Here is a 26,387-nt window from a genome sequence, read left to right as displayed (position 1 = left end):
TTAGGTTAGACGGAGGACGGGTAGTTAGGTTAGACGGAGGACGGGTAGTTAGGTTAGACGGAGGACGGGTAGTTAGGTTAGACGGAGGACGGGTAGTTAGGTTAGACGGAGGACGGGTAGTTAGGTTAGACGGAGGACGGGTAGTTAGGTTAGACGGAGGACGGGTAGTTAGGTTAGACGGAGGACGGGTAGTTAGGTTAGACGGAGGACGGGTAGTTAGGTTAGACGGAGGACGGGTAGTTAGGTTAGACGGAGGACGGGTAGTTAGGTTAGACGGAGGACGGGTAGTTAGGTTAGACGGAGGACGGGTAGTTAGGTTAGACGGAGGACGGGTAGTTAGGTTAGACGGAGGACGGGTAGTTAGGTTAGACGGAGGACGGGTAGTTAGGTTAGACGGAGGACGGGTAGTTAGGTTAGACGGAGGACGGGTAGTTAGGTTAGACGGAGGACGGGTAGTTAGGTTAGACGGAGGACGGTAGTAGTTAGGTTAGACGGAGGACGGGTAGTTAGGTTAGACGGAGGACGGGTAGTTAGGTTAGACTGATGACGGGTAGTTAGGTTAGACGGATGACGGGTAGTTAGGTTAGACGGATGAGGGTAGTCGGGTGCTGATGAGGGTAGTCGAGTGCTGATGAGGGTAGTCGGTGCTGATGAGGGTAGTCGGGTGCTGATGAGGGTAGTCGGGTGCTGATGAGGGTAGTCGGGTGCTGATGAGGCCGGTGCTGATGAGGGTAGTCGGGTGCTGATGAGGGTAGTCGGGTGCTGATGAGGGTAGTCGGGTGCTGATGAGGGTAGTCGGGTGCTGATGAGGGTAGTCGGGTGCTGATGAGGGTAGTCGGGTGCTGATGAGGGTAGTCGGGTGCTGATGAGGGTAGTCGGGTGCTGATGAGGGTAGTCGGGTGCTGATGAGGGTAGTCGGGTGCTGAGGAGGGTAGTCGGGTGCTGAGGAGGGTAGTCGGGTGCTGAGGAGGGTAGTCGGGTGCTGAGGAGGGTAGTCGGGTGCTGAGGAGGGTAGTCGGGTGCTGATGAGGGTAGTCGGGTGCTGAGGAGGGTAGTCGGGTGCTGAGGAGGGTAGTCGGGTGCTGATGAGGGTAGTCGGGTGCTGATGAGGGTAGTCGGGTGCTGATGAGGGTAGTCGGGTGCTGATGAGGGTAGTCGGGTGCTGATGAGGGTAGTCAGGTGCTGATGAGGGTAGTCAGGTGCTGATGAGGGTAGTCAGGTGCTGATGAGGGTAGTCAGGTGCTGATGAGGGTAGTCAGGTGCTGATGAGGGTAGTCAGGTGCTGATGAGGGTAGTCAGGTGCTGATAAGGGTAGTCAGGGGGTGATGAGGGTAGTCAGGTGCTGATGAGGGTAGTCAGGTGCTGATGAGGGTAGTCAGGTGCTGATGAGGGTAGTCAGGTGCTGATGAGGGTAGTTGGAGTGTCTTACGGGGCTGTTGGCGTACTGCCAGACTCCGCGGGGCCACTGTGATGTCAGCAGGATGTCCACTCCTCTGAACTGGTTGTTGCTAATCAGTGGCTCCACCAGCTGAGTGAGGTCTTTAGGAGAGAAGCAGTGAGCTGGAGTCGGATCCTGCTGCCCCTCACGACCACTCACATATGCTATCTGCAGGCCTGACGCCCCAGTGAAAACACCACGACGACCTGGCACACATAGTGAGAGAGAGTGTGTGTGTGTGTGTGTGTGTGTGTGTGTGTGTGTGTGTGTGTGTGTGTGTGTGTGTGTGTGTGTGTGTGTGTGTGTGTGTGTGTGTGTGTGTGTGTGTGTGTGTGTGTGTGTGTGAGAAATTGAGAGAGATATATGTTGTGGTCAAGCCTGTGAAACATCAGTGAAAATACAGAGCAGTATTACCCAGGTAGGGTCAGAGTCTACTCTTACCCAGGTAGGGTCAGAGGTCAGAGTCTACTCTTACCCAGGTAGGGTCAGAGTCTACTCTTACCCAGGTAGGGTCAGAGTCTACTCTTACCCAGGTAGGGTCAGAGGTCAGAGTCTACTCTTACCCAGGTAGGGTCAGGGGTCAGAGTCTACTCTTACCCAGGTAGGGTCAGGGGTCAGAGTCTACTCTTACCCAGGTAGGTGATGTCAGTCTACTCTTACCCAGGTAGGGTCAGAGGTCAGAGTCTACTCTTACCCAGGTTGGGTCAGAGGTCAGAGTCTACTCTTACCCAGGTAGGTGATGTCAGTCTACTCAAGGTCAGAGGTCAGAGTCTACTATTACCCAGGTAGGTGATGTCAATTCTACTCAGGGTCAGGGTTAGAGGTCAGAGTCTACTCTTACCCAGGTAGGTGATGTCAGTCTACTCAGGGTCAGGGGTCAGAGTCTACTCTTACCCAGGTATGTGATGTCAGTCTACTCAGGGTCAGAGGTCAGAGTCTACTATTACCCAAGTAGGTGATGTCAATTCTACTCAGGGTCAGGGTTAGAGGTCAGAGTCTACTCTTACCCAGGTAGGGGATGTCGGTCTACTCAGGGTTAGGGGTCAGAGTCTACTCTTACCCAGGTAGGGGATGTCGGTCTACTCAGGGTTAGGGGTCAGTCTACTCTTACCCAGGTAGGTGATGTCAGTCTACTCAGGGTTAGGGGTCAGAGTCTACTCTTACCCAGGTAGGTGATGTCAGTCTACTCAGGGTTAGGGGTCAGAGTCTACTCTTACCCAGGTAGGTGATGTCAGTCTACTCAGGGTTAGGGGTCAGAGTCTACTCTTACCCAGGTAGGTGATGTCAGTCTACTCAGGGTTAGGGGTCAGAGTCTACTCTTACCCAGGTAGGTGATGTTGTCTGCCAGCTCACAGCCGTCAGCACTGGGGAAGAAGCGGAGGGTTTCCTGGCTGGCTGCTCCCAGGATGTAGGTGTGGATGGGAGCTGCAACAACAAAGTCAAAACAATGTCCGTTCCTAACTCCAGACCCACAATGCCCGTTCCTAACTCCAGACCCACAATGCCCGTTCCTAACTCCAGACCCACAACGCCCGTTCCTAACTCCAGAACCACAACGCCCGTTCCTAACTCCAGACCCACAATGCCCGTTCCTAACTCCAGACCCGTTCCTAACTCCAGACCCACAATGCCCGTTCCTAACTCCAGACCCACAATGCCCGTTCCTAACTCCAGACCCACAATGCCCGTTCCTAACTCCAGACCCACAATGCCCGTTCCTAACTCCAGACCCACAATGCCCGTTCCTAACTCCAGACCCACAATGCCCGTTCCTAACTCCAGACCCACAATGCCCGTTCCTAACTCCAGACCCACAATGCCCGTTCCTAACTCCAGACCCACAATGCCCGTTCCTAACTCCAGACCCACAATGCCCGTTCCTAACTCCAGACCCACAATGCCCGTTCCTAACTCCAGACCCACAATGCCCGTTCCTAACTCCAGACCCACAATGCCCGTTCCTAACTCCAGACCCACAATGCCCGTTCCTAACTCCAGACCCACAATGCCCGTTCCTAACTCCAGACCCACAATGCCCGTTCCTAACTCCAGACCCACAATGCCCGTTCCTAACTCCAGACCCACAATGCCCGTTCCTAACTCCAGACCCACAATGCCCGTTCCTAACTCCAGACCCACAATGCCCGTTCCTAACTCCAGACCCACAATGCCCGTTCCTAACTCCAGACCCACAATGCCCGTTCCTAACTCCAGACCCACAATGCCCGTTCCTAACTCCAGACCCACAATGCCCGTTCCTAACTCCAGACCCACAATGCCCGTTCCTAACTCCAGACCCACAATGCCCGTTCCTAACTCCAGACCCACAATAGGTTACCTTTCTTTGCTCCAGATTTGTACTCCTGCCATTCAGCCTGAGCTCCTGGAGACGAACCGAAGAAGTTTCCTACACACAGCAGCAGCTGCAGAGAGAATAGGAGATGACATACTGACAGGATGTGCGAGTGTGTTTGTGTTGGTTAGGACTTACATCAAACTGCCCGCTCTTCTTCTGGATGGTCCGGACGCGGTTAAACACAGCATTAATGCTTCCTTCTACATCACCACATGCGAGGCTGGAATAGATTAAACAATATTGAAATTGTAGCTTGCTAGTTATGTGCATTATTTATTCAAACAGCAAGTGTACTTTCTCATGAAGAAACTGGACAACTTGACAATCGTAGCCATCTAGTTACCTACAGGACTTGTTGTGGTTTACTCTCACTGCTAGGTCGTTTTATTAGGTTATAACTTTGACCGTTACTACCAAAAGTTAGGGGAAGACAATAAATAACTATGATTTATAACTGTAACTTACATCTTCAACGGTTTCTCCCCCATTACGGCTAAAGTAGACTCTTGTTGTGTAGTCTGGGCAGGCAGCTGGAGACGCTGTGCGTCGATAATATTCCTCCCCCTTTGTTGCGGACAAAATAAACCTCCCCATCTTCATAAAACAAATTATGGTTATTAGTAAGTTAACACAGAACCATGCAAACACAACGGTTATTATTGAGCAAATACGTGATTTGTATAGGCACTTTGCCCCCCCGACATGATGGAGTTTTTTTTTTAAACAAAGAAAATCCTTTATACCGGAAATGATTCTATTCGGATGGACGGACAATCCTCCGGGTAGCCAGATATTTAGTGTTGTCACCCAACAAAATCATACAGAAATGTCATTTTGTGTTGTCCTTTGCTTTAGTTGGACACCTTCAGTTTTGAACCAAAGCGACTATACAACTGCCCTTGTTGCCTCTCATATCTGGCAACCATTGTCGTCACTAGTTACCACAGCCACAAAGTAATAATTGTCTATCGTAAAAATGCATACTTTTTGTTGTTGCTTTTTGGTCTTAATCTAAAGTCAGATATGCGGTTAACGTTAGGAATACAATTTAAATTAGATACATTGTATAATTAGGCATGACTGCATTTTGTGGCTGTGGCAACTAGTGATAACCGGACCAAATACTCTTCTCCTTCCTGAATCCTGGAATTTGACTCTTTCCCGGAGGTGCCCTGTCTAAAAACACGAAACCTAAAATAACATCTCAAATTCAGGGGAAAGGCTATCCGGACACCCCTGACCTGCAAAGAATGAGATGTATTTGATGTATCTCACCAGTAAGCTGACGTGCAAGCTAGTGAACAGTATGTGCTATGACTGACGTTAGTTACACGCACAGCGCCCCGGAAACCGCTCAAAGTCGGTCTGTAATGTCATCATGTAACGTTGTGGCAGAGAACAGCCGTTAAACAGCACAAACATCCTGCCTGAATACTTAGTGCAAGGACCACCATGACTGGGTGCATCTCATTCATAGTAACGTTAGCTAGTTGGCTTTCTTCACTGGTCTCTTCTCCTCTCATGCACTGATCAGGGGCTAAACGCATTTACTGAGCTAGCAACCCCACATGGTATTCACAACAAGCTACATGGTATTCACAACAAGCTACATGGTATTCACAACAAGCTACATGGTATTCACAACAAGCTACATGGTATTCACAACAAGCTACATGGTATTCACAGCTACCCCACATGATATTCACAACAAGCTACATGGTATTCACAAATAGCTACATGGTATTCACAACAAGCTACATGGTATTCACAGCTACCCTACATGATATTCACAACAAGCAACATGGTATTCACAGCTACCCTACATGATATTCACAACTAGCTACATGGTATTCACAGCTACCCCACATGATATTCACAACAAGCTACATGGTATTCACAACAAGCTACATGATATTCACAGCTACCCCACATGATATTCACAGCTACCCTACATGATATTCACAACAAGCTACATGGTATTCACAACAAGCTACATGATATTCACAGCTACCCCACATGATATTCACAGCTACCCCACATGATATTCACAACAAGCTACATGATATTCACAGCTACCCCCCACATGATATTCACAGATATTCACAGCTACCCTACATGATATTCACAACAAGCTACATGGTATTCACAGCTACCCCACATGATATTCACAACAAGCTACATGATATTCACAGCTACCCCACATGATATTCACAGCTACCCTACATGATATTCACAACAAGCTACATGGTATTCACAGCTACCCCATATGATATTCACAACAAGCTACATGGTATTCACAACAAGCTACATGATATTCACAGCTACCCCACATGATATTCACAGCTACCCTACATGATATTCACAACAAGCTACATGGTATTCACAGCTACCCCACATGATATTCACAACAAGCTACATGATATTCACAGCTACCCCACATGATATTCACAGCTACCTCAAATCAAATTGATTTATATAGCCCTTCGTACTATGAGGATTCTGTGTTATGCACTATAGCCCGTTACCATATATGTGATTGAATATTATCTGCTGTTGGCTTGTGTGGATGTATGTGTGTGTTATGCAACATAACTGACCTGAAACATTGTTAACAGTTTCAGGGCCATGGGCCTTTCTCATGATGGAAAAATACAGAATAACATGAAGATAGGAACTGTGCAATGAGTTGGGGGGTGGCACATTCAGAACGTAGTGTTGCGAGAACAAACCGTCTTTTGTTAGATAACAGGAGCCAGGTGCGAGATAACGGTATCAAGCATGAGCACATAGATATTCTTCACAGCAAGTTACATCTATCAACTGGAGCGCCCGGGGGCTGGTACCAGCTCGTACGACAACAGTCAACGATAGGCTGGGTGAGCAGGAACTACTACTGTCATCAGGGTGTATTATAATATCTTTGTCAGGAACAAGTCAGTTCTCTGTTTGCCCTGCGAGGTGGGACAGAGAGCCGTATATACGAACATTGCATTTACCACTTATTGCTTAGCTAATAAAAAATACATAGCATACAATCAGTGACTCATTGTCATATTTATCCTGATACCAGATTCGAATTGACGCAAATCTATCAGTACATCAGCTGATATCTCAAAGTGCTGTACAGAAACCCAGCCTAAAACCCCAAACAGCATGCAATGCAGGTGTAGAAGCATGGTGGCCAGGAAAAACTCCCTAGAAAGGCCAAAACCTAGGAAGAAACCTAGAGAGGAACCAGGCTATGTGGGGTGGCCAGTCTTCTTCTGACTGTGCCGGGTGGAGATTATAACAGAACATGGCTAAGATGTTCAAATGTTCATAATTGACCAGCATGGTCAAATAATAATAAGATAGAACAGTTGAAACTGGAGCAGCAGCACGGCCAGGTGGCCTGGGGACAGCAAGGAGTCATCATGTCAGGTAGTCCTGAGGCATGGTCCTAGGGCTCAGGTCCTCCGAGAGAGAGAAAGAAAGAGAGAATTAGAGAGAGCACATTTAAAATTCACACAGGACACTGAATAGGAAAGGAGAAGTACTCCAGATATAACAAACTGACCCTAGCCCCCCGACACATAAACTACTGCAGCATAAATACTGGAGGCTGAGACAGGAGGGGTCAGGAGACACTGTGGCCCCATCTGAGGACACCCCCGGACAGGGCAAACAGGAAGGTTATAACTCCACCCACTTTGCCAAAGCACAGCCCCCACACCACTAGAGGGATATCTTCAACCACCAACTTACCATCCTGAGACAAGGCCGAGTATAGCCCACAAAGATCTCCGCCACGGCACAACCCAAGGGGGGGCGCCAACCCAGAATACCCCACATGATATTCACAGCTACCCCACATGATATTCACAACAAGCTACATGGCATTATCTGCTACCCTACATGATATTCACAACAAGCTACATGATATTCACAGCTACCCTACATGATATTCACAGCTACCCTACATGATATTTACAGCTACCCTACAAGGTATTCACAGCTACCCTACATGGTATTCACAGCTACCCTACATGGTATTCACAGCTACCCTACATGATATTCACTGCTACCCTACATGGTATTCACAGGCTGAGCTAGCTACATGGTATTCACAGGCTCAGCTCGCTACATGGTATTCACAGGTACCTTCTCCGCTATGCAATCTGGTTTCCGAGCTGGTCATGGGTGCACCTCATCCACCCTCAAGGTCCTAAATGATATCATAACCGCCATCAATGAGAGACAATACTGTGCAGCTGTATTCATCAACCTGGCCAAGGCTTTCGACTCTGTCAATCACCACATTCTTATCGTCAGACTCAACAGCCTTGGTTTCTCAAATGACTGCCTCGCCTGGTTCACCAACTACTTCTCAGACAGAGTTCAGTGTGTCAAATCGGAGGGCCTGTTGTCCGGATCTCTGGCAGTCTCTATTGGGGTGCCACAAGGTTCAATCCTCGGGACGACTCTTTTCTCTGTATATATCAATGATGTCGCTCTTGCTGCTGGTGATTCTCTGATCCACCTCTACGCAGATGACGCCATTTTGTATACTTATGGCTCTTCTTTGGACACTGTGTTAACTAACCTCCAGACGAGCTTCAATGCCAGGCAACTCTCCTTCCGTGGCCACCAACTGCTCTTAAATGCAAGTAAAACTAAATGCATGCTCTTCAACCGCACCTGCCCGCCTGTCCAGCAACACTACTCTGGACGGTTCTGACTTAGAATATGTGGCCAACTACAAATACTTAGATGTCTGGTTAGACTGTAAACTCTCCTTCCAGACTCACATAAAACATCTCCAATCCAAAATGAAATCTGGATTTGGCTTCCTATTTCGCAACAAAGCATCCTTCACTCATGCTGCCAAACATAGTCTCGTAAAACTGACTATCCTACCGATCCTTGACTTCGGCGATGTCATTTACAAAATAGCCTCCAACACTCTACTCAGACTGCATCCAATTTGCTATCACAGTGCCATCCATTTTGGCACCAAAGCCCCATATACTACCCACTACTGCGGCCTGTATGCTCTCGTTGGCTGGCCCTCGCTTCATATTCGTCGCCAAACCCACTGGCTCCAGGTCATCTATACGTTTTTGCTAGGTAAATCACCCCCAAAGCCAATTCCTCCTTCGGCCGCCTTTAAAGTGTATGCCTTAATGTTGCTGGACCTCAGGAAGAGTAGCTGCTGCAGGAACTAATGGGGATCCATAATAAACCCCAGGAAGAGTAGCTGCTGCCTTGGCAGGAACTAATGAGGATCCATAATAAACCTCAGGAAGTGTAGCTGATGCATTGGCAGGAACTAAATGGGATCCTTAATTATAACATGCACACGAGAGAACAAGAGATGGAAAATATAATAAATCATATTCATAGTTCAGTTATTTCAGTTTATCCATCCTATCAAATCCTCTGTTAAAGCCTTATTATATTTACACAAATAAAATCTATTGAATTGTAATACTGTGTCCCTTGATGTATTTTCTCCAAGCTTTCCTTCCAATAAATCACAATCAAATGCCGTAATCCACTTGGTATTTGAAGGGATCAGGTGTGTGTCTGAGCTGATTGCCAGCTGCACATGAGTTAACACAGAATCCTCCATAATACAATATTTATTATTTATCAAATACGTGATTTCTATATACTTTCTCTCCGACATGTTGGAGCTCTTTCAAAAATCGTTTATAGCGAAAATGATTATAGTTCGATGACTGACAATAGAGCAATGTGAATGCTCCGGGTTGCCAGATAAGTGTATTTTTTGCAAATGTATAGGTGTAAAAGTTGTCCCACTAAAAAATCATAAACAAATGTTCCATTTTATTTTGTTGATATCCGTTAACAGTTTGGAGACCTTTAGTTTGTTGGACACCTTTAGATTTGAACCAAAGCAAAGATTGTCTTTTATATTGACAATATAGTCGATTGACTGCTCTTACAATGAAAATACATGTCCTAAAAGATGGAAGGCAGATGGGTGGAGGCAAGATCAGTAGGACCATTATAGCCAATGAGAGGGAAAATACCGGTGAAAAAGAGACCATAGAGAGAGATAGAGGACTCATCTTTGTATTTGTGCTATTGTAGCATCTGTGACAGCATGGGCATCGCCATTAAGGCCATCTCCATTTTAAAGTAGTCAATTTTCTTCTTCATATGCTGATTGCCTTCAACTAATAGAAATCCCCACCCAGTTGACTAATTTAAAATCCCTCAATGGCAATGTCATTTTTTAAAGTTGCCTCAAATATCAAATTAGCAATTACTTTTTTTGTTGACCAAATTTGACACTCATTGAACATTTCTCAATTCCTATTCTTATTTATCGTGGACAGATTTCGGGCGAAGTAAAAACGTCTCACTTTGCCTCTTCCTCTCTGACCAAAGCAACTGAAGAAACTTTGTTTTTCTGACCTTATCTGGCAACCCTCATGCCTTCTCTACCAGAGGGTAGTCACTAGTTAACACAGCCACAAAGTCATAACCCCCCGCCTATTTCGACAAAATATCTTCTTAAACTCTTATTTTTAAACTAACACTGCTAACCTTATATCTAGCCCTAACATGAAATGAAGACCTTTTTTTTCTCCACGATTTTTTACGATTTCACCATTGTGGCTGTGTTATCTAGCGGAAACCCCACCAGAGTGGTTCTCCATCCTGGCATTTGCCTCCATCCTGGTCTCTCCGAAGTGCCCGGACCAAAAACAGGAAGTAAGTAACAAAATCAAACGTATAATTCAGATTGTGCTTTGGGGCTCGATGTGGTAAAAAAGCCAATGATGAAACGGGCTGCAACATAAACACAACGCTGAGATGTCGACCCTGCGTAGACGACACCACAAGCTACAATTTCTGATCTAAACATGGCGTCGGAGACTTTTCGCCTTCTTTCATTTAGCTGGCATGCTAGCTCGTTAGCCTGGTTGTGTAATCATGTAGACGTTGTCGCTGCTGCTGTTTTATCTATCCCGTTGCCTAGTAACGTTAACCCTACCTGTATGTACATGTCTACTTCAATAACCTCGTACCCCCTTCCCTGCTCATTGACTCGGTACCCTGTGTATATATGGCCAAGTTACTCATTGTCGATTTATTCCTCATTATTTTGTCACTGTTAGTCTACACCTGTTGTTTACGAAGCATGTGACAAATGCATTTTTATTTGAGTTAGCCGTTGTTGTAAAGCCTCTGTTTTCGACTAAGACACAGCCGTAACTATAAAAGCCTTACTGAACGGACGAGGCTAAAGTGCATTAGCTAGCTGGTACCACGACAACGACTGGGTGCATCTCATTCTTATTAGTTAGTTGGAGTCCTTCACTCGTCTCTTCTCCTGTCATGCACTGATCTGGGGCTAAACAAGCTACCCTACATGGTTTCCACAGGCTCAGCTAGCTACATGGTATCCACAGGCTCAGCTAGCTACATTGTATCCACAGGCTCAGCTCGCTACATGGTATCCACAGGCTCAGCTCGCTACATGGTATCCACAGGCTCAGCTAGCTACATGGTATCCACAGGCTGAGCTACCCTACATGGTATCCACAGGCTCAGCTAGCTACATGGTATCCACAGGCTCAGCTAGCTACATGGTATCCACAGGCTGAGCTACCCTACATGGTATCCACAGGCTGAGCTACCCTACATGGTATCCACAGGCTCAGCTAGCTACATGGTATTCACAGGCTCAGCTAGCTAGATGATATCCGTATGCTCAGCTAGCTACACAATATCCACAGGCTCAGCTAGCTACATGGTATCCACAGGCTCAGCTAGCTACATGGTATCCACAGGCTCAGCTAGCTACATGGTATTCACAGGCTCAGCTAGCTACATGGTATGCTCAGCTAGCTACATGGTATCCACAGGCTCCGCTAGCTACATGATATCCACAGGCTCAGCTAGCTACATGATATTCTCAGGCTCAGCTAGCTACATGGTATTCACAGGCTCAGCTAGCTACATGACATGCGTAGGCTCAGCTAGCTACATGGTATTCACAGGCTCCGCTAGCTACATGACATGCGTAGAATCAGCTAGCTACATGATATTCTCAGGCTCAGCTAGCTACATGGTATTCACAGGCTCAGCTTGCTACATGACATGCGTAGGCTCAGCTAGCTACATGGTATTCACAGGCTCAGCTAGCTACATGATATATATAGGCTCAGCTAGCTACATGATATTCACAAGCTCAGCTAGCTACACGGTATTTACAGGCTCAGCTAGCTACACGGTATTTACAGGCTCAGCTAGCTACATGATATTCTCAGGCTCAGCTAGCTACATGGTATTCACAGGCTCAGCTAGCTACACGTTATTCACAGGCTCAGCTAGCTACATGGTATGCACATGCTCAGCTAGCTACATGATATCCACAGGCTCAGCGAGTTACATGATATTCACAGGCTCAGCTAGCTACATGATATTCTCAGGCTCAGCTAGCTACATGGTATTCACAGGCTCAACTAGCTACATGACATGCGTAGGCTCAGCTAGCTACATGGTATTCACAGGCTCCGCTAGCTACATGACATGCGTAGAATCAGCTAGCTACATGATATTCTCAGGCTCAGCTAGCTACATGGTATTCACAGGCTCAGCTTGCTACATGACATGCGTAGGCTCAGCTAGCTACATGGTATTCACAGGCTCAGCTAGCTACATGATATATATAGGCTCAGCTAGCTACATGATATTCACAAGCTCAGCTAGCTACACGGTATTTACAGGCTCAGCTAGCTACACGGTATTTACAGGCTCAGCTAGCTACATGATATTCTCAGGCTCAGCTAGCTACATGGTATTCACAGGCTCAGCTAGCTACACGTTATTCACAGGCTCAGCTAGCTACATGGTATGCACATGCTCAGCTAGCTACATGATATCCACAGGCTCAGCGAGTTACATGATATTCACAGGCTCAGCTAGCTACATGATATTCTCAGGCTCAGCTAGCTACATGGTATTCACAGGCTCAGCTAGCTACATGATATCCACAGGCTCAGCGAGTTACATGATATTCACAGGCTCAGCTAGCTACATGATATTCTCAGGCTCAGCTAGCTACATGGTATTCACAGGCTCAGCTAGCTACATGGTATTCACAGGCTCAGCTAGCTAGATGATATCCGTATGCTCAGCTAGCTACATGGTATCCACAGGCTCAGCTAGCTACATGGTATCCACAGGCTCAGCGAGCTACATGGTATCCACAGGTTCAGCTAGCTACACGGTATTCACATGCTCAGCTAGCTACACGGTATTCACAGGCTCAGCTAGCTACATGATATGCACAGGCTCAGCTAGCTACATGATATGCACAGGCTCAGCTAGCTACATGATATGCACAGGCTCAGCTAGCTACATGGTATCCACAGGCTCAGCTAGCTACATGGTATTCACAGGCTCAGCTAGCAATATGATATCCACAGGCTCAGCGAGTTACATGATATTCACAGGCTCAGCTAGCTACATGGTATCCACAGGCTCAGCTAGCTACATGGTATCCACAGGCTCCGCTAGCTACATGACATGCGTAGACTCAGCTAGCTACATGATATTCTCAGTCTCAGCTAGCTACATGGTATTCACAGGCTCAGCTAGCTACATGACATTCGTAGGCTCAGCTAGCTACATGGTATTCACAGGCTCCGCTAGCTACATGACATGCGTAGGCTCAGCTAGCTACATGATATTCTCAGGCTCAGCTAGCTACATGGTATTCACAGGCTCAGCTAGCTACATGACATGCGTAGGCTCAGCTAGCTACATGGTATTCACAGGCTCAGCTAGCTACATGATATATATAGGCTCAGCTAGCTACATGATATTCACAAGCTCAGCTAGCTACACGGTATTTACAGGCTCAGCTAGCTACACGGTATTCACAGGCTCAGCTAGCTATACGTTATTCACAGGCTCAGCTAGCTACACGTTATTCACAGGCTCAGCTAGCTACACGGTATTCACAGGCTCAGCTAGCTACACAATATTTTCAGGCTCAGCGAGCTACATGATATGCACAGGCTCAGCTAGCTACATGATATGCGTAGGCTCAGCGAGCTACATGGTATTCACAGGCTCAGCTAGCTACATGATATATATATATAGGCTCAGCTAGCTACATGATATTCTCAGGCTCAGCTAGCTACACAATATTCTCAGGCTCAGCTAGCTACACAATATTCTCAGGCTCAGCTAGCTACACAATATTCTCAGGCTCAGCTAGCTATACAATATTCTCAGGCTCAGCTAGCTACATGGTATTCACAGGCTCAGCTAGCTACACGGTATTCACAGGCTCAGCTAGCTACATGGTATTCGCAGGCTCAGCTAGCTACACAATATTCATAGGCTCAGCTAGCTACACAATATTCACAGGCTCAGCTAGCTACATGGTATTCACAGTAGAGGTCGACAGATGATGTTTCCACGCCGATACCGATTATTGGAGGACCAAAAAGGCCGATACCGATTAATTTTTTATTTGTAATAATGACAATTACAACAATACTGAATTAACACTTATTTTAACTTAATATGAAACATAAATAAAATCAGCCTCAAATAAATAATGAAACATGTTCAATTTGGTTTAAATAATGCAAAAACAAAGTGTTGAGAAGAAAGTAATATGTGCCATGTAAAAATGTGTGCCATGTAAAAAAGCGAACGTTTCAGTTCCTTGCTCAGAACATGAGAACATATGAAAGTTGATGGTTCCTTTGAACATGAGACTTCAATATTCCAAGGTAAGAGGTTTTAGGTTGTAGTTAATATAGTATTTATAGGACTATTTCTCTCTATACCGTTTGTATTTCATATACCTTTGACTATTGGATGTTCTTATAGGCACTTTAGTATTGCCAGTGTATCAGTATAGCTTCCCCCTCCTCGCCCCTACCTGGGCTCGAACCAGCAACACATCGACAACAGCCACACTCGAAGCATTGTTACCCATCGCTCCACAAAAGCCGTGGACCCCTGAGCTGACAAGGTGAAAATCTGTCGTTCTGCCCCTGAATAAGGCAGTTAACCCACAGTAGGCTGTCATTGAAAATAAGAATGTGTTCTTAACTGACTTGCCTAGTTAAATAAAAGCTCTACAAAAAAATCAAATGTGTGTGTGTGTGTGTATATATATATATATATATATATATATATATATATCGGAAATCGGCGCCCAAAAATACTGATTTCCAAATGGTTAGGAAAACTTTAAATCGGCCCTAATTAATTGGCCATTCCGATTCATCAGTCGACCTCTAATTCAAAGCACAGTTTGTTATATTTGACTCAGTTGAGAGAGATTCACTGATCCAGATCTGGGGCCTCCTTGTGTCCTATTTTCTTGTGTCCTATTTCCTCCTTGTTGTAATGCCCATCGAAATGTGGTCAACTATTATAAATAAATGGCATATCTTTCTTGACACGCATGCTATCAGTGTAGTTGAAGTGTGTGTTTGTGTGTGTGTGTGTGTGTTTCAGTATGAGCACGGGGGAAGACGAGGACTCGGTGACCCTGGAGTCTGTCAACTCTGTCACTCTCACCCAGGACAGCGACGGCAGCATCATACTACACTGTCCTCCACACGGTAACACACACATTATCTTCCACACGGTAACACACACATTATCCTCCACACGGGAACACACACATTATCTTCCACACGGGAACACACACATTATCTTCCACACGGGAACACACACATTATCTTCCACACGGTAACACGCACATTATCTTCCACATGGTAACACACACATTGGCCTTGTTCGAGAGAATCAAAACCGTGATGTATCATGGGTCAATTTTGACTGACTGATCTACAAATTATATTGCGTAGTTAGTTATGATGCAGGGTGGTTAGTTATGATGCAGGGTGGTTAGTTATGATGCAGGGTGGTTAGTTATGATGCAGGGTGGTTAGTTATGATGCAGGGTGGTTAGTTATGATGCAGGGTAGTTAGTTATGATGCAGAGTGGTTAGTTATGATGCAGGGTAGTTAGTTATGATGCAGGGTAGTTAGTTATGATGCAGGGTGGTTAGTTATAATGCAGGGTGGTCATTTATGATGCAGGGTGGTCATTTATGATGCAGGGTGGTCATTTATTATGCAGGGTGGTTAGTTATAATGCAGGGTGGTTAGTTATGATGCAGGGTGGTTAGTTATGATGCAGGGTGGTTAGTTATGATGCAGGGTGGTTAGTTATGATGCAGAGTGGTTAGTTATGATGCAGGGTGGTTAGTTATGATGCAGGGTAGTTAGTTATGATGCAGGGTAGTTAGTTATGATGCAGGGTAGTTAGTTATAATGCAGGGTGGTTAGTTATGATGCAGGGTGGTTAGTTATGATGCAGGGTGGTTAGTTATGATGCAGGATGGTTAGTTATGATGCAGGATGGTTAGTTATGATGCAGGGTAGTCATTTGTGATGCAGGGGGTTAGTTATGATGCAGGGGGGTTAGTTATGATGCAGGGTGGTTAGTTATGATGCAGGGTGGTTAGTTATAATGCAGGGTGGTTAGTTATAATGCAGGGGGGTTAGTTATGATGCAGGGTGGTCATTTATGATGCAGGGTGGTTAGTTATGATGCAGGGTGGTTAGTTATGATACAGGGGGGTCATTTATGATGCAGGGTAGTTAGTTATGATGCAGGGTAGTTAGTTATGATGCAGGGTAGTTATTTATGATGCAGGGTGGTTAGTTCTGATGCAGGGTGGTTAGTTCTGATGCAGGGTGGTTAGTTATGATGCAGGGTGGTTAGTTATGATGCAGGGTGGTTAGTTATGATGCAGGGTGGTTAGTTATAATGCAGGGGGGTTAGTTATGATGCAGGGTGGTCATTTATGATGCAGGGTGGTTAGTTATGATACAGGGGGGTCATTTATGATGCAGGGTAGTTAGTTATGATGCAGGGTAGTTATTTATGATGCAGGGTAGTTATTTATGATGCAGGGTGGTTAGTTCTGATGCAGGGTGGTTAGTTCTGATGCAGGGTGGTTAGTTCTGATGCAGGGTGGTTAGTTATGATGCAGGGTGGTTAGTTATGATGCAGGGTGGTTAGTTGTGATGCAGGGGGGTTAGTTGTGATGCAGGGGGGTTAGTTGTGATGCAGGGTGGTTAGTTATGATGCAGGGTGGTTAGTTATGATGCAGGGTGGTTAGTTATGATGCAGGGTGGTTAGTTATAATGCAGGGTGGTTAGTTATGATGCAGGGGGTTAGTTATGATGCAGGGGGTTAGTTATAATGCAGGGGGTTAGTTATGATGCAGGCTGGTTAGTTATGATGCAGGGGGTTAGTTATGATGCAGGGTGTTTAGTTATGATGCAGGGTGGTTAGTTATGATGCAGGGGGGTTAGTTATAATGCAGGGGGGTTAGTTATAACGCAGGGTAGTTAGTTATGATGCAGGGTGGTTAGTTATGATGCAGGGGGGTTAGTTATAATGCAGGGGGGTTAGTTATAACGCAGGGGGGTTAGTTATGATGCAGGGTAGTTATTTATGATGCAGGGTGGTTAGTTATAATGCAGGGGGGTTAGTTATAACGCAGGGTAGTTAGTTATGATGCAGGGTGTTTAGTTATGATGCAGGGTAGTTATTTATGATGCAGGGACACTGGCTTTACTCAAAGTCAATGGCGTGTCGTTAGTAAACATTGAAAACAGTAAGCGTCCTAAACAGCTGCCCTGGAGAATGCCTGATTCTACCTGGATTATGTCTGAGAGGCTTCCATTAAAGAACACCCTCTGTGTTCTGTTAGACAGGTAATTCTTCATCCACATTATAGCAGGGGGTGTAAAGCCATAACACATGTCTTTCCAGCAGCAGACTATGATCAATCATGTCAAAATCTGCACTGAAGTCTAACAAGACAGCCCCCACAATAATTTTATCATCAATTTCTCTCAGCCAATCTTCAGTCATTTGTGTAAGTGCTGTGCTTGTTGAATGTCTTCTTCCATACTGACTTAACGGAATTCAAAAGTACAATTCTTGTCTTTCATAATTTGGTCCGATATACCCGGATGTGTAGTGTCAGCGTTTGTTGCTGGCATGTCATCCCTAAATTTGCTAATCTTGCCAATGAAAAAGTCATTAAAGTAGTTGGCAATATCAGTGGGCTTTGTGATGAATGAGCCATCTGATTAGTAAAGATATGATCAGTACATATTGATGATTTAATTCCTATGCTGTTTGTAAATACCCTGGTGGGTTGACTGATAACCTGAGGCATTCAGGGCAATTAGGGGGACATCATGTAAGTTACTTACAATGTATCTGCCAATGCCCCTAGGACCATGTACATTTGATGCAGCATTATGATGACTCATTGTCACAATGGTAGGGATGAACTGAGCTGGTCTTGGGTCATTGATAAGTCATTGTTTCAGTGTCAGAGGGAGACGAGAGCTTCGAGGTGACTATGACCGCCACCGACGACAGTGACATTACAGAAGAGGGGGTGGCCCAGATACAGGTACCTGACAAACCCCTCCCACGACCTCTTTCTCTCCTCTCATTCTCTCCTCTTCCTCTTCTCCTCTGATTCTCTCCTCGTCTCCTCTTCTCTCATTCTCTTCTCCTCTCTCCTCTCATTCTCTTCTCCTCTTCTCCTCTCTCCTCTCATTCTCTTCTTCTCCTCTCTCCTCTCCCCCTCCTTTCATTCTCTCTCATTCTCTTCTCCTCTCCCCTCTCATTCTCTTCTCCTCTCCTCTTCTCCTCTCTCCTTTCATTCTCTCTCCTCTCCCCTCCCGTCCTTTTAATTTTTCTTCACTGTGTGTGTGTGTAGATCTTGCAGAGTGAGGATCCTCAGAACAGTGAAGAGATATCTCCTGTCAGCCAGGCCTGGTTCACCACCAAGGAGGATAAAGACACACTGGTTAACAAAGGTGTACACACAATGCACATGGAGCTTGGTACATATATCTGTGGTTGGTCAGTGGGTTTACGCAGGCTGTGATTGGTCAGTGGGCTAACAGAGGCTGTGATTGGTTGTTTGTCTGCAGGTCATAAGTGGAAACAAGGCATGTGGTCTAAAGAGGAGATCGACCTCCTGATGAGCAACATCCATCAATATGTGAAGGTACACGCACACGCACACACACACACACTCACGCGCACGCACACTCACACGCACATGGTAAGAGTTCCCACCAGGTGACTTGTGTTAGGGAGTCTGTACTACTTTGTGTGTGTGTGTGCAGGGTCGGGGAATGGAGGACCCAGCTGAGATCATCTTTGAGATGTCTAAGGAGGAGCGTAAGGATTTCTACCGCAGCGTGGCCTGGGGTCTGAACCGACCGCTGTTCGCCGTCTACCGACGAGTCCTCCGCATGTACGATAACCGCAACCATGTGGGCAAGTCAGTACCCCCCCTCCCCCCACACACACCATCATATCAACCCCTCCCCCACACACACCATCATAGCAACCCCTCCCCCCACACACACCATCATAGTAAACCCTCCCCCCACACACACCATCATAGTAACCCCTCCCCCCCCCACACACCATCATAGCAACCCCTCCCCCCACACACACCATCATAGTAACCCCTCCCCCACACACACCATCATAGTAACCCCTCCCCCAGACACACAGAGTTTTGGTGGGTTGGTGTGTGTGAGCTGATGTTGTTGTTGTTGTTGTTGTAAAGGTACTCTCCTGAGGAGATCAACAAGCTGAAAGAGTGAGTATGACATCACTTCCTCCTCTAAACGTGTCTCCAGTCCATATGTGCTGCTGTCTGAGGATGTGATGTGTTTAGGCTGAGACAGAAGCATGGTAATGACTGGGCCACCATAGGAGCCGCTCTGGGACGCAGCGCCTCGTCTGTTAAAGACCGCTGCCGACTAATGAAGGACACCTGCAACACAGGTCAGACACTCTATCCTGGAGGGTTTATGCTTTAGGAAGCAGGTCAGACACTTTCTCCTGGAGGGTTTATGCTTTAGGAAGCAGGTCAGACACTTTCTCCTGGAGGGTTTATGCTTTAGGAAGCAGGTCAGACACTCTATCCTGGAGGGTTTATGCTTTAGGAAGCAGGTCAGATACTTTATCCTGGAGGGTTTATGCTTTAGGAAGCTGGTCAGATACTTTATCCTGGAGGGTTTATGCTTTAGGAAGCAGGTCAGACACTTTCTCCTGGAGGGTTTATGCTTTAGGAAGCAGGTCAGACACTTTATCCTGGAGGGATTATGCTTTAGGAAGCAGGTCAGACACTTTATCCTGGAGGGTTTATGCTTTAGGAAGCAGGTCAGATACTTTATCAAATCAAATCAAATCAAATTTATTTATATAGCCCTTCGTACATCAGCTGATATCTCAAAGTGCTGTACAGAAACCCAGCCTAAAACCCCAAACAGCAAACAATGCAGGTGTAAAAGCACGGTGGCTAGGAAAAACTCCCTAGAAAGGCCAAAACCTAGGAAGAAACCTAGAGAGGAACCGGGCTATGTGGGGTGGCCAGTCCTCTTCTGGCTGTGCCGGGTAGAGATTATAACAGAACATGACCAAGATGTTCAAATGTTCATAAATGACCAGCATGGTCAAATAATAATAAGGCAGAACAGTTGAAACTGGAGCAGCAGCACAGTCAGATGGACTGGGGACAGCAAGGAGCCATCATGTCAGGTAGTCCTGGGGCACGGTCCTAGGGCTCAGGTCAGTTGAAACTGGAGCAGGAGCATGGCCAGGTGGACTGGGGACAGCAAGGAGTCCTCATGTCAGGTAGTCCTGGGACATGGTCCTAGGGCCCAGGCCAGTTGAAACTGGAGCAGCAGCATGGCCAGGTGGACTGGGGACAGCAAGGAGTCATCATGTCAGGTAGTCCTGGGGCATGGTTCTAGGGCTCAGGTCCTCCGAGAGAGAGAAAGAAAGAGAGAAGGAGAGAATTAGAGAACGCACACTTAGATTTACACAGGACACCGAATAGGACAGGAGAAGTACTCCAGATAAACAAACTGACCCTAGCCCCCCGACACATAAACTACTGCAGCATAAATACTGGAGGCTGAGACAGGAGGGGTCAGGAGACACTGTGGCCCCATCCGAGGACACCCCCGGACAGGGCCAAACAGGAAGGATATAACCCCACCCACTTTGCCAAAGCACAGCCCCCACACCACTAGAGGGAAATCTTCAACCACCAACTTACCATCCTGAGACAAGGCCGAGTATAGCCCACAAAGATCTCCGACACGGTACAACCCAAGGGGTGGGGGGGGGAACCCAGACAGGCCGACCACAACAGTGAATCAACCCACCCAGGTGACGCATCCCCCCAGGACGGCACGAGAGAGCCCCAGCAAGCCAGTGACTCAGCCCCGTAACAGGGTTAGAGGCAGAGAATCCCAGTGGAAAAAGGGGAACCGGCCAGGCAGAGACAGCAAGGGCGGTTCGTTGCTCCAGAGCCTTTCCGTTCACCTTCCCACTCCTGGGCCAGACTACACTCAATCATATGACCCACTGAAGAGATGAGTCTTCAGTAAAGACTTAAAGGTTGAGACCGAGTTTGCGTCTCTGACATGGGTAGGCAGACCGTTCCATAAAAATGGAGCTCTATAGGAGAAAGCCCTGCCTCCAGCTGTTTGCTTAGAAATTCTAGGGACAATTAGGAGGCCTCGTCTTGTGACCGTAGCGTACGTATAGGTATGTACGGCAGGACCAAATCAGAGAGGTAGGTAGGAGCAAGCCCATGTAATGCTTTGTAGGTTAGCAGTAAAACCTTGAAATCAGCCCTTGCTTTGACAGGAAGCCAGTGTAGAGAGGCTAGCACTGGAGTAATATGATCAAATTTTTTGGTTCTAGTCAGGATTCTAGCAGCCGTATTTAGCACTAACTGAAGTTTATTTAGTGCTTTATCCGGGTAGCCGGAAAATAGAGCATTGCAGTAGTCTAACCTAGAAGTGACAAAAGCATGGATTAATTTTTCTGCATCATTTTTGGACAGAAAGTTTCTGATTTTTGCAATGTTACGTAGATGGAAAAAAGCTGTCCTCGAAATGGTCTTGATATGTTCTTCAAAAGAGAGATCAGGGTCCAGAGTAACGCCGAGGGTTTATGCTTTAGGAAGCAGGTCAGATACTTTATCCTGGAGGGTTTATGCTTTAGGAAGCAGGTCAGATACTTTATCCTGGAGGGTTTATGCTTTAGGAAGCAGGTCAGATACTTTATCCTGGAGGGCTTATGCTTTAGGAAGCAGGTCAGACACTTTATCCTGGAGGGTTTATGCTTTAGGAAGCAGGTCAGATACTTTCTCCTTGAGGGTTTATGCTTTAGGAAGCGGGACTTACAGTTGTCTGTGTGTGTAGGGAAGTGGAGTGAGGAGGAGGAGAGGCGTCTATCGGACAGTGTCTACGCCCTGGCGGGTGTGTGTCCGGGCCGTGCGGTGACGGGCGGGGTGTCGTGGGCGGCTGTAGCTGATCTGGTGGGAACGCGGTCGGAGAAACAGTGTCGCTCTAAATGGCTCAACTACCTCAACTGGAAACAGAGTGGAGGGACGGAGTGGACCAAAGACCAGGATCTCAGCTTAGTACACAGGTAGGGAGTGGTCTGGGTGGTGGGGGTCTGTGTGGTGGGGGTCTGGGTGGTGGGGTTCTGGGTGGTTGGGGTTGGGTATCTGGGGGTTGGGTATCTGGGTGGTGGGGGTCTGGGTGGTGGGGGTTGGGTATCTGGGTGGTGGGGGTTGGGTATCTGGGTGGTGGGGGTCTGGGTGGTGGGGGTTGGGTATCTGGGTGGTGGGGGTTGGGTATCTGGGTGGTGGGGGTCTGGGTGGTGGGGGTTGGGTATCTGGGTGGTGGGGGTCTGGGTGGTGGGGGTTGGGTATCTGGGTGGTGGGGGTCTGGGTGGTGGGGGTTGGGTATCTGGGTGGTGGGGGTCTGGGTGGTGGGTATCTGGGTGGTGGGGGTCTGGATGGTGGGGGTTGGGTATCTGGGTGGTGGGGGTTGGGTATCTGGGTGGTGGGGGTTGGGTATCTGCGTGGTGGGGGTCTGGGTGGTGGGGTTCTGGATGGTGGGGGTTGGGTATCTGGGTGGTTGGTATTTGGGTGGTGGGGTTCTGGGTGGTGGGGGTCTGGGTGATGGGGGTCTGGGTGGTGGGGTTCTGGGTGGTGGGGTTCTGGGTGGTGGGGTTCTGGGTGGTGGGGGTTGGGGGTCTGGATGGTGGGGGTTGGGTATCTGGGTGGTGGGGGTCTGGGTGGTGGGGGTCTGGGTGGTGGGGGTCTGGGTGGTTGGTATTTGGGTGGTTGGTATTTGGGTGGTGGGGGTTGGGGGTCTGGGTGGTGGGGGTCTGGGTGGGTAATTACATTTATTAGAAAGCAGAATTCAAACCAGCTTTATTGATGAAAGTACCTTTATCTGGTGTCTACTTCTTCTGGCTTACTCTCTCTCTGTGTGTGTGTGTGTGTGTGTGTGTGTGTGTGTGTGTGTGTGTGTGTGTGTGTGTGTGTGTGTGTGTGTGTGTGTGTGTGTGTGTGTGTGTGTGTGTGTGTGTGTGTGTGTGTGTGTGTGTGTGTGTGTGTGTGTGTGTGCAGGATTGTGGAGTTGGATGTGGATGATGAGAATGAGTTAAAGTGGGAGGAGCTAGCGGGGGGTTGGAGCAGTGTTCGCTCTCCTCAGTGGCTCAGATCTAAGTGGTGGAGCATCAAGAGACAAGTAGCCAATCACAAGGAACTGCCCTTCCACGGTAACACCCCAGGGCCTCACCTCTGACCCTTACCTCATCACTTCTCACCTCTGACCTGACCCTTACCTTTCCTCACCTCTGACCCTTATCTCTCATCACTCCTCACTTCTAACCCCTTACTCTGACCTCTTCTCTGACCCCTGACCCTTACCTCTCATCATTCCTCACCTCTGACAGCTGACCCTTACCTCTCCTCACATCTGACCCGACCTCTCCTCACCCCTGACGCTTACCTCTCCTCGCCTCTAACCCCTGACCCTTACCTCTCCTCACCTCTGACCCGACCTCTCCTCACCCCTGACGCTTACCTCTCCTCACCTCTAACCCCTGACCCTTACCTCTCCCCACCTCTGACCCTTACCTCTCCTCACCTCTGACCCTTACCTCTCCTGACCCTTAGATCTCATTCCTGACCCCTACCAACTCATCTGACCCTCTCCTGACCCCTACCTCTCACTCCTGACCTCTGATTCTTACTTCTCCCTCCTGTTCTCTGACCCTTATCTCTCCTCACCTCTGACCCCTGACCTCTCATATCCAGTATCAGCAACATGTTTAAATCATACATGTTAACAAACTAGTGATAGTGTTACTACTGCAGATAATACTGTGTGTTTGTGTGTAGTGTTACTGAAGGGTCTTCAGGAGTTGATGGAGACTCAGGTGCCATTAGGGGCGGGCACTGGGCCAGGTAGCCCTTCCCTGCAGATCCGAGTCACGCGATTGGAGGAGTGCTGTAGCTCCCCCTCCCGGCCCGTCACAGCACTGCAGATCCCCCTGCAGATCACACACCTGGGTCAGTACAGGGGAGGGGAAGTAAGTGTGTGTAGTGACTGGTGTCTCTATCAGCCTCAGACAGTGCTGGTGTGTGTGTGTGTGTGTGTGTGTGTGTGTGGGTGTGTGTGTGTGGGTGTGTGGGTGTGTGTGTACTGACTGGTGTCTCTATCAGCCTCAGACAGTGCTGGTGCCAGTGACACAGAGACCATCACCCTCAACACTGCTGCTCTGCAGACCTTACAGATCCTACCTGTGAGTTGGATTAGACCATAATATGACCTTTTAGATGTAGACACAATGTAGATGTAATCCTCTTTTAATCTCACTATGCTATCACAACAATCACTGTGTGTGTAGTCTTTCCACCTGCACCCTACAGGGACTCCAGGGACATACTTCCTTCAGACAGCAGCCAATCAGAGCCTGCCGCTCAGCCTTTCCAGCAATCCCACCGTCACATTGACGGCGAGCTCCTCCCCCTCGTCCCCAGAACACATCATCCTACACAGCCTCTCGGTGAGTGTTAGGGATGGAGCCACGTTTACAGAATGGGTCAACTTTCAGTGGACATCCCCATGAGTGTCTTTCAGAACCCCTCCTAAAATCCCACCGGTTTAGTTTTGGTTGTCAGTGACATTTAGTTAATTCCCCTGTTTGAGCGACAATTTTTGTTTTTCTTGCTGGGGAACGTAACAGGAAGTAATGTAATAATGATAATCTAATCAGCTTCCTGTACAATAGAAGATATTTAAACCCAGACAGCTTTTAGAGAAACACTTGAGACCGATTATTATAAATAACGTTCAGTCTCTGTTATATTATGATAAATAACGTTTAGTCTCTGTTATATTATGATAAATAACGTTTAGTCTCTGTTATATTATGATAAATAACGTTCAGTCTCTCAGTAATATTATGATTAATAACGTTCAGTCTCTATTATATTATGATAAATAACGTTTAGTCTCTCAGTTATATTATGATAAATAACGTTTAGTCTCTCAGTTATATTATTATAAATAACGTTCAGTCTCTCAGTAATATTATGATAAATAACGTTCAGTCTCTGTTATATTATGATAAATAACGTTCAGTCCCTCAGTAATATTATGATAAATAACGTTCAGTCTCTGTTATATTATGATAAATAACGTTCAGTCTCTGTTATATTATGATAAATAACGTTTAGTCTCTCAGTTATATTATGATAAATAACGTTTAGTCTCTCAGTTATATTATGATAAATAACGTAGTAATATTATGATAAATAGCGTTCAGTCTCTGTTATATTATGATAAATAACGTTCAGTCTCTGTTATATTATGATAAATAACGTTTAGTCTCTCAGTTATATTATGATAAATAACGTTTAGTCTCAGTTATATTATGATAAATAACGTTCAGTCCCTCAGTAATATTATGATAAATAACGTTCAGTCTCTATTATATTATGATAAATAACGTTCAGTCTCTCAGTAATATTATGATAAATAACGTTCAGTCTCTATTATATTATGATAAATAACGTTTAGTCTCTCAGTTATATTATGATAAATAACGTTCAGTATCTGTTATATTATGATAAATAACGTGGTGAACTAGTCCTTAGTAACATACCCCTGGTGAACTAGTCCTTAGTAATATACCCCTGGTGAACTAGTCCTTAGTTAGTAATATACCCCTGGTGAACTAGTCCTTAGTAATATACCCCTGGTGAACTAGTCCTTAGTAATATACCCCTGGTGAACTAGTCCTTAGTTAGTAATATACCCCTGGTGAACTAGTCCTTAGTAATATACCCCTGGTGAACTAGTCCTTAGTAATATACCCCTGGTGAACTAGTCCTTAGTAATATACCCCTGGTGAACTAGTCCTTAGTTAGTAATATACCCCTGGTGAACTAGTCCTTAGTTAGTAATATACCCCTGGTGAACTAGTCCTTAGTAATATACCCCTGGTGAACTAGTCCTTAGTTAGTAATATACCCCTGGTGAACTAGTCCTTAGTTAGTAATATACCCCTGGTGAACTAGTCCTTAGTAATATACCCCTGGTGAACTAGTCCTTAGTTAGTAATATACCCCTGGTGAACTAGTCCTTAGTTAGTAATATACC

The 26,387-nt window shown here is 46.6% G+C and overlaps 1 protein-coding gene and 1 pseudogene across 1 annotated transcript in view; one reads left to right on the top strand and one right to left on the bottom strand.

The window, feature by feature from the left end:
* The window catches only part of LOC124021603, a 32,916-nt pseudogene extending 27,447 nt beyond the window's left edge, over window positions 1-5,469 (bottom strand).
* A 4,888-nt stretch (window positions 5,470-10,357) lies between these two features.
* The window catches only part of LOC124021604 (cyclin-D-binding Myb-like transcription factor 1), a 29,347-nt gene continuing 13,317 nt past the window's right edge, over window positions 10,358-26,387 (top strand). The window contains exons 1-13 of the mRNA XM_046336741.1: window positions 10,358-10,517; window positions 15,297-15,403; window positions 18,204-18,289; window positions 18,602-18,701; window positions 18,819-18,895; window positions 19,017-19,174; window positions 19,469-19,501; window positions 19,580-19,689; window positions 22,125-22,353; window positions 23,345-23,496; window positions 24,122-24,292; window positions 24,446-24,525; window positions 24,631-24,789. Coding sequence (XP_046192697.1) covers window positions 15,298-15,403; window positions 18,204-18,289; window positions 18,602-18,701; window positions 18,819-18,895; window positions 19,017-19,174; window positions 19,469-19,501; window positions 19,580-19,689; window positions 22,125-22,353; window positions 23,345-23,496; window positions 24,122-24,292; window positions 24,446-24,525; window positions 24,631-24,789 — 1,461 coding nt within the window. The 5' untranslated portion in view covers window positions 10,358-10,517; window position 15,297. The remainder of the gene's footprint in view (window positions 10,518-15,296; window positions 15,404-18,203; window positions 18,290-18,601; window positions 18,702-18,818; window positions 18,896-19,016; window positions 19,175-19,468; window positions 19,502-19,579; window positions 19,690-22,124; window positions 22,354-23,344; window positions 23,497-24,121; window positions 24,293-24,445; window positions 24,526-24,630; window positions 24,790-26,387) is intronic.

Source organism: Oncorhynchus gorbuscha, unplaced genomic scaffold (assembly GCF_021184085.1).
Source record: "Oncorhynchus gorbuscha isolate QuinsamMale2020 ecotype Even-year unplaced genomic scaffold, OgorEven_v1.0 Un_scaffold_1138, whole genome shotgun sequence".
NCBI lineage: Eukaryota > Metazoa > Chordata > Actinopteri > Salmoniformes > Salmonidae > Oncorhynchus > Oncorhynchus gorbuscha.
The sequence above is the reverse complement of the archived record's forward strand: the minus strand, read 5'-3'. Positions and strand labels throughout refer to the sequence as shown.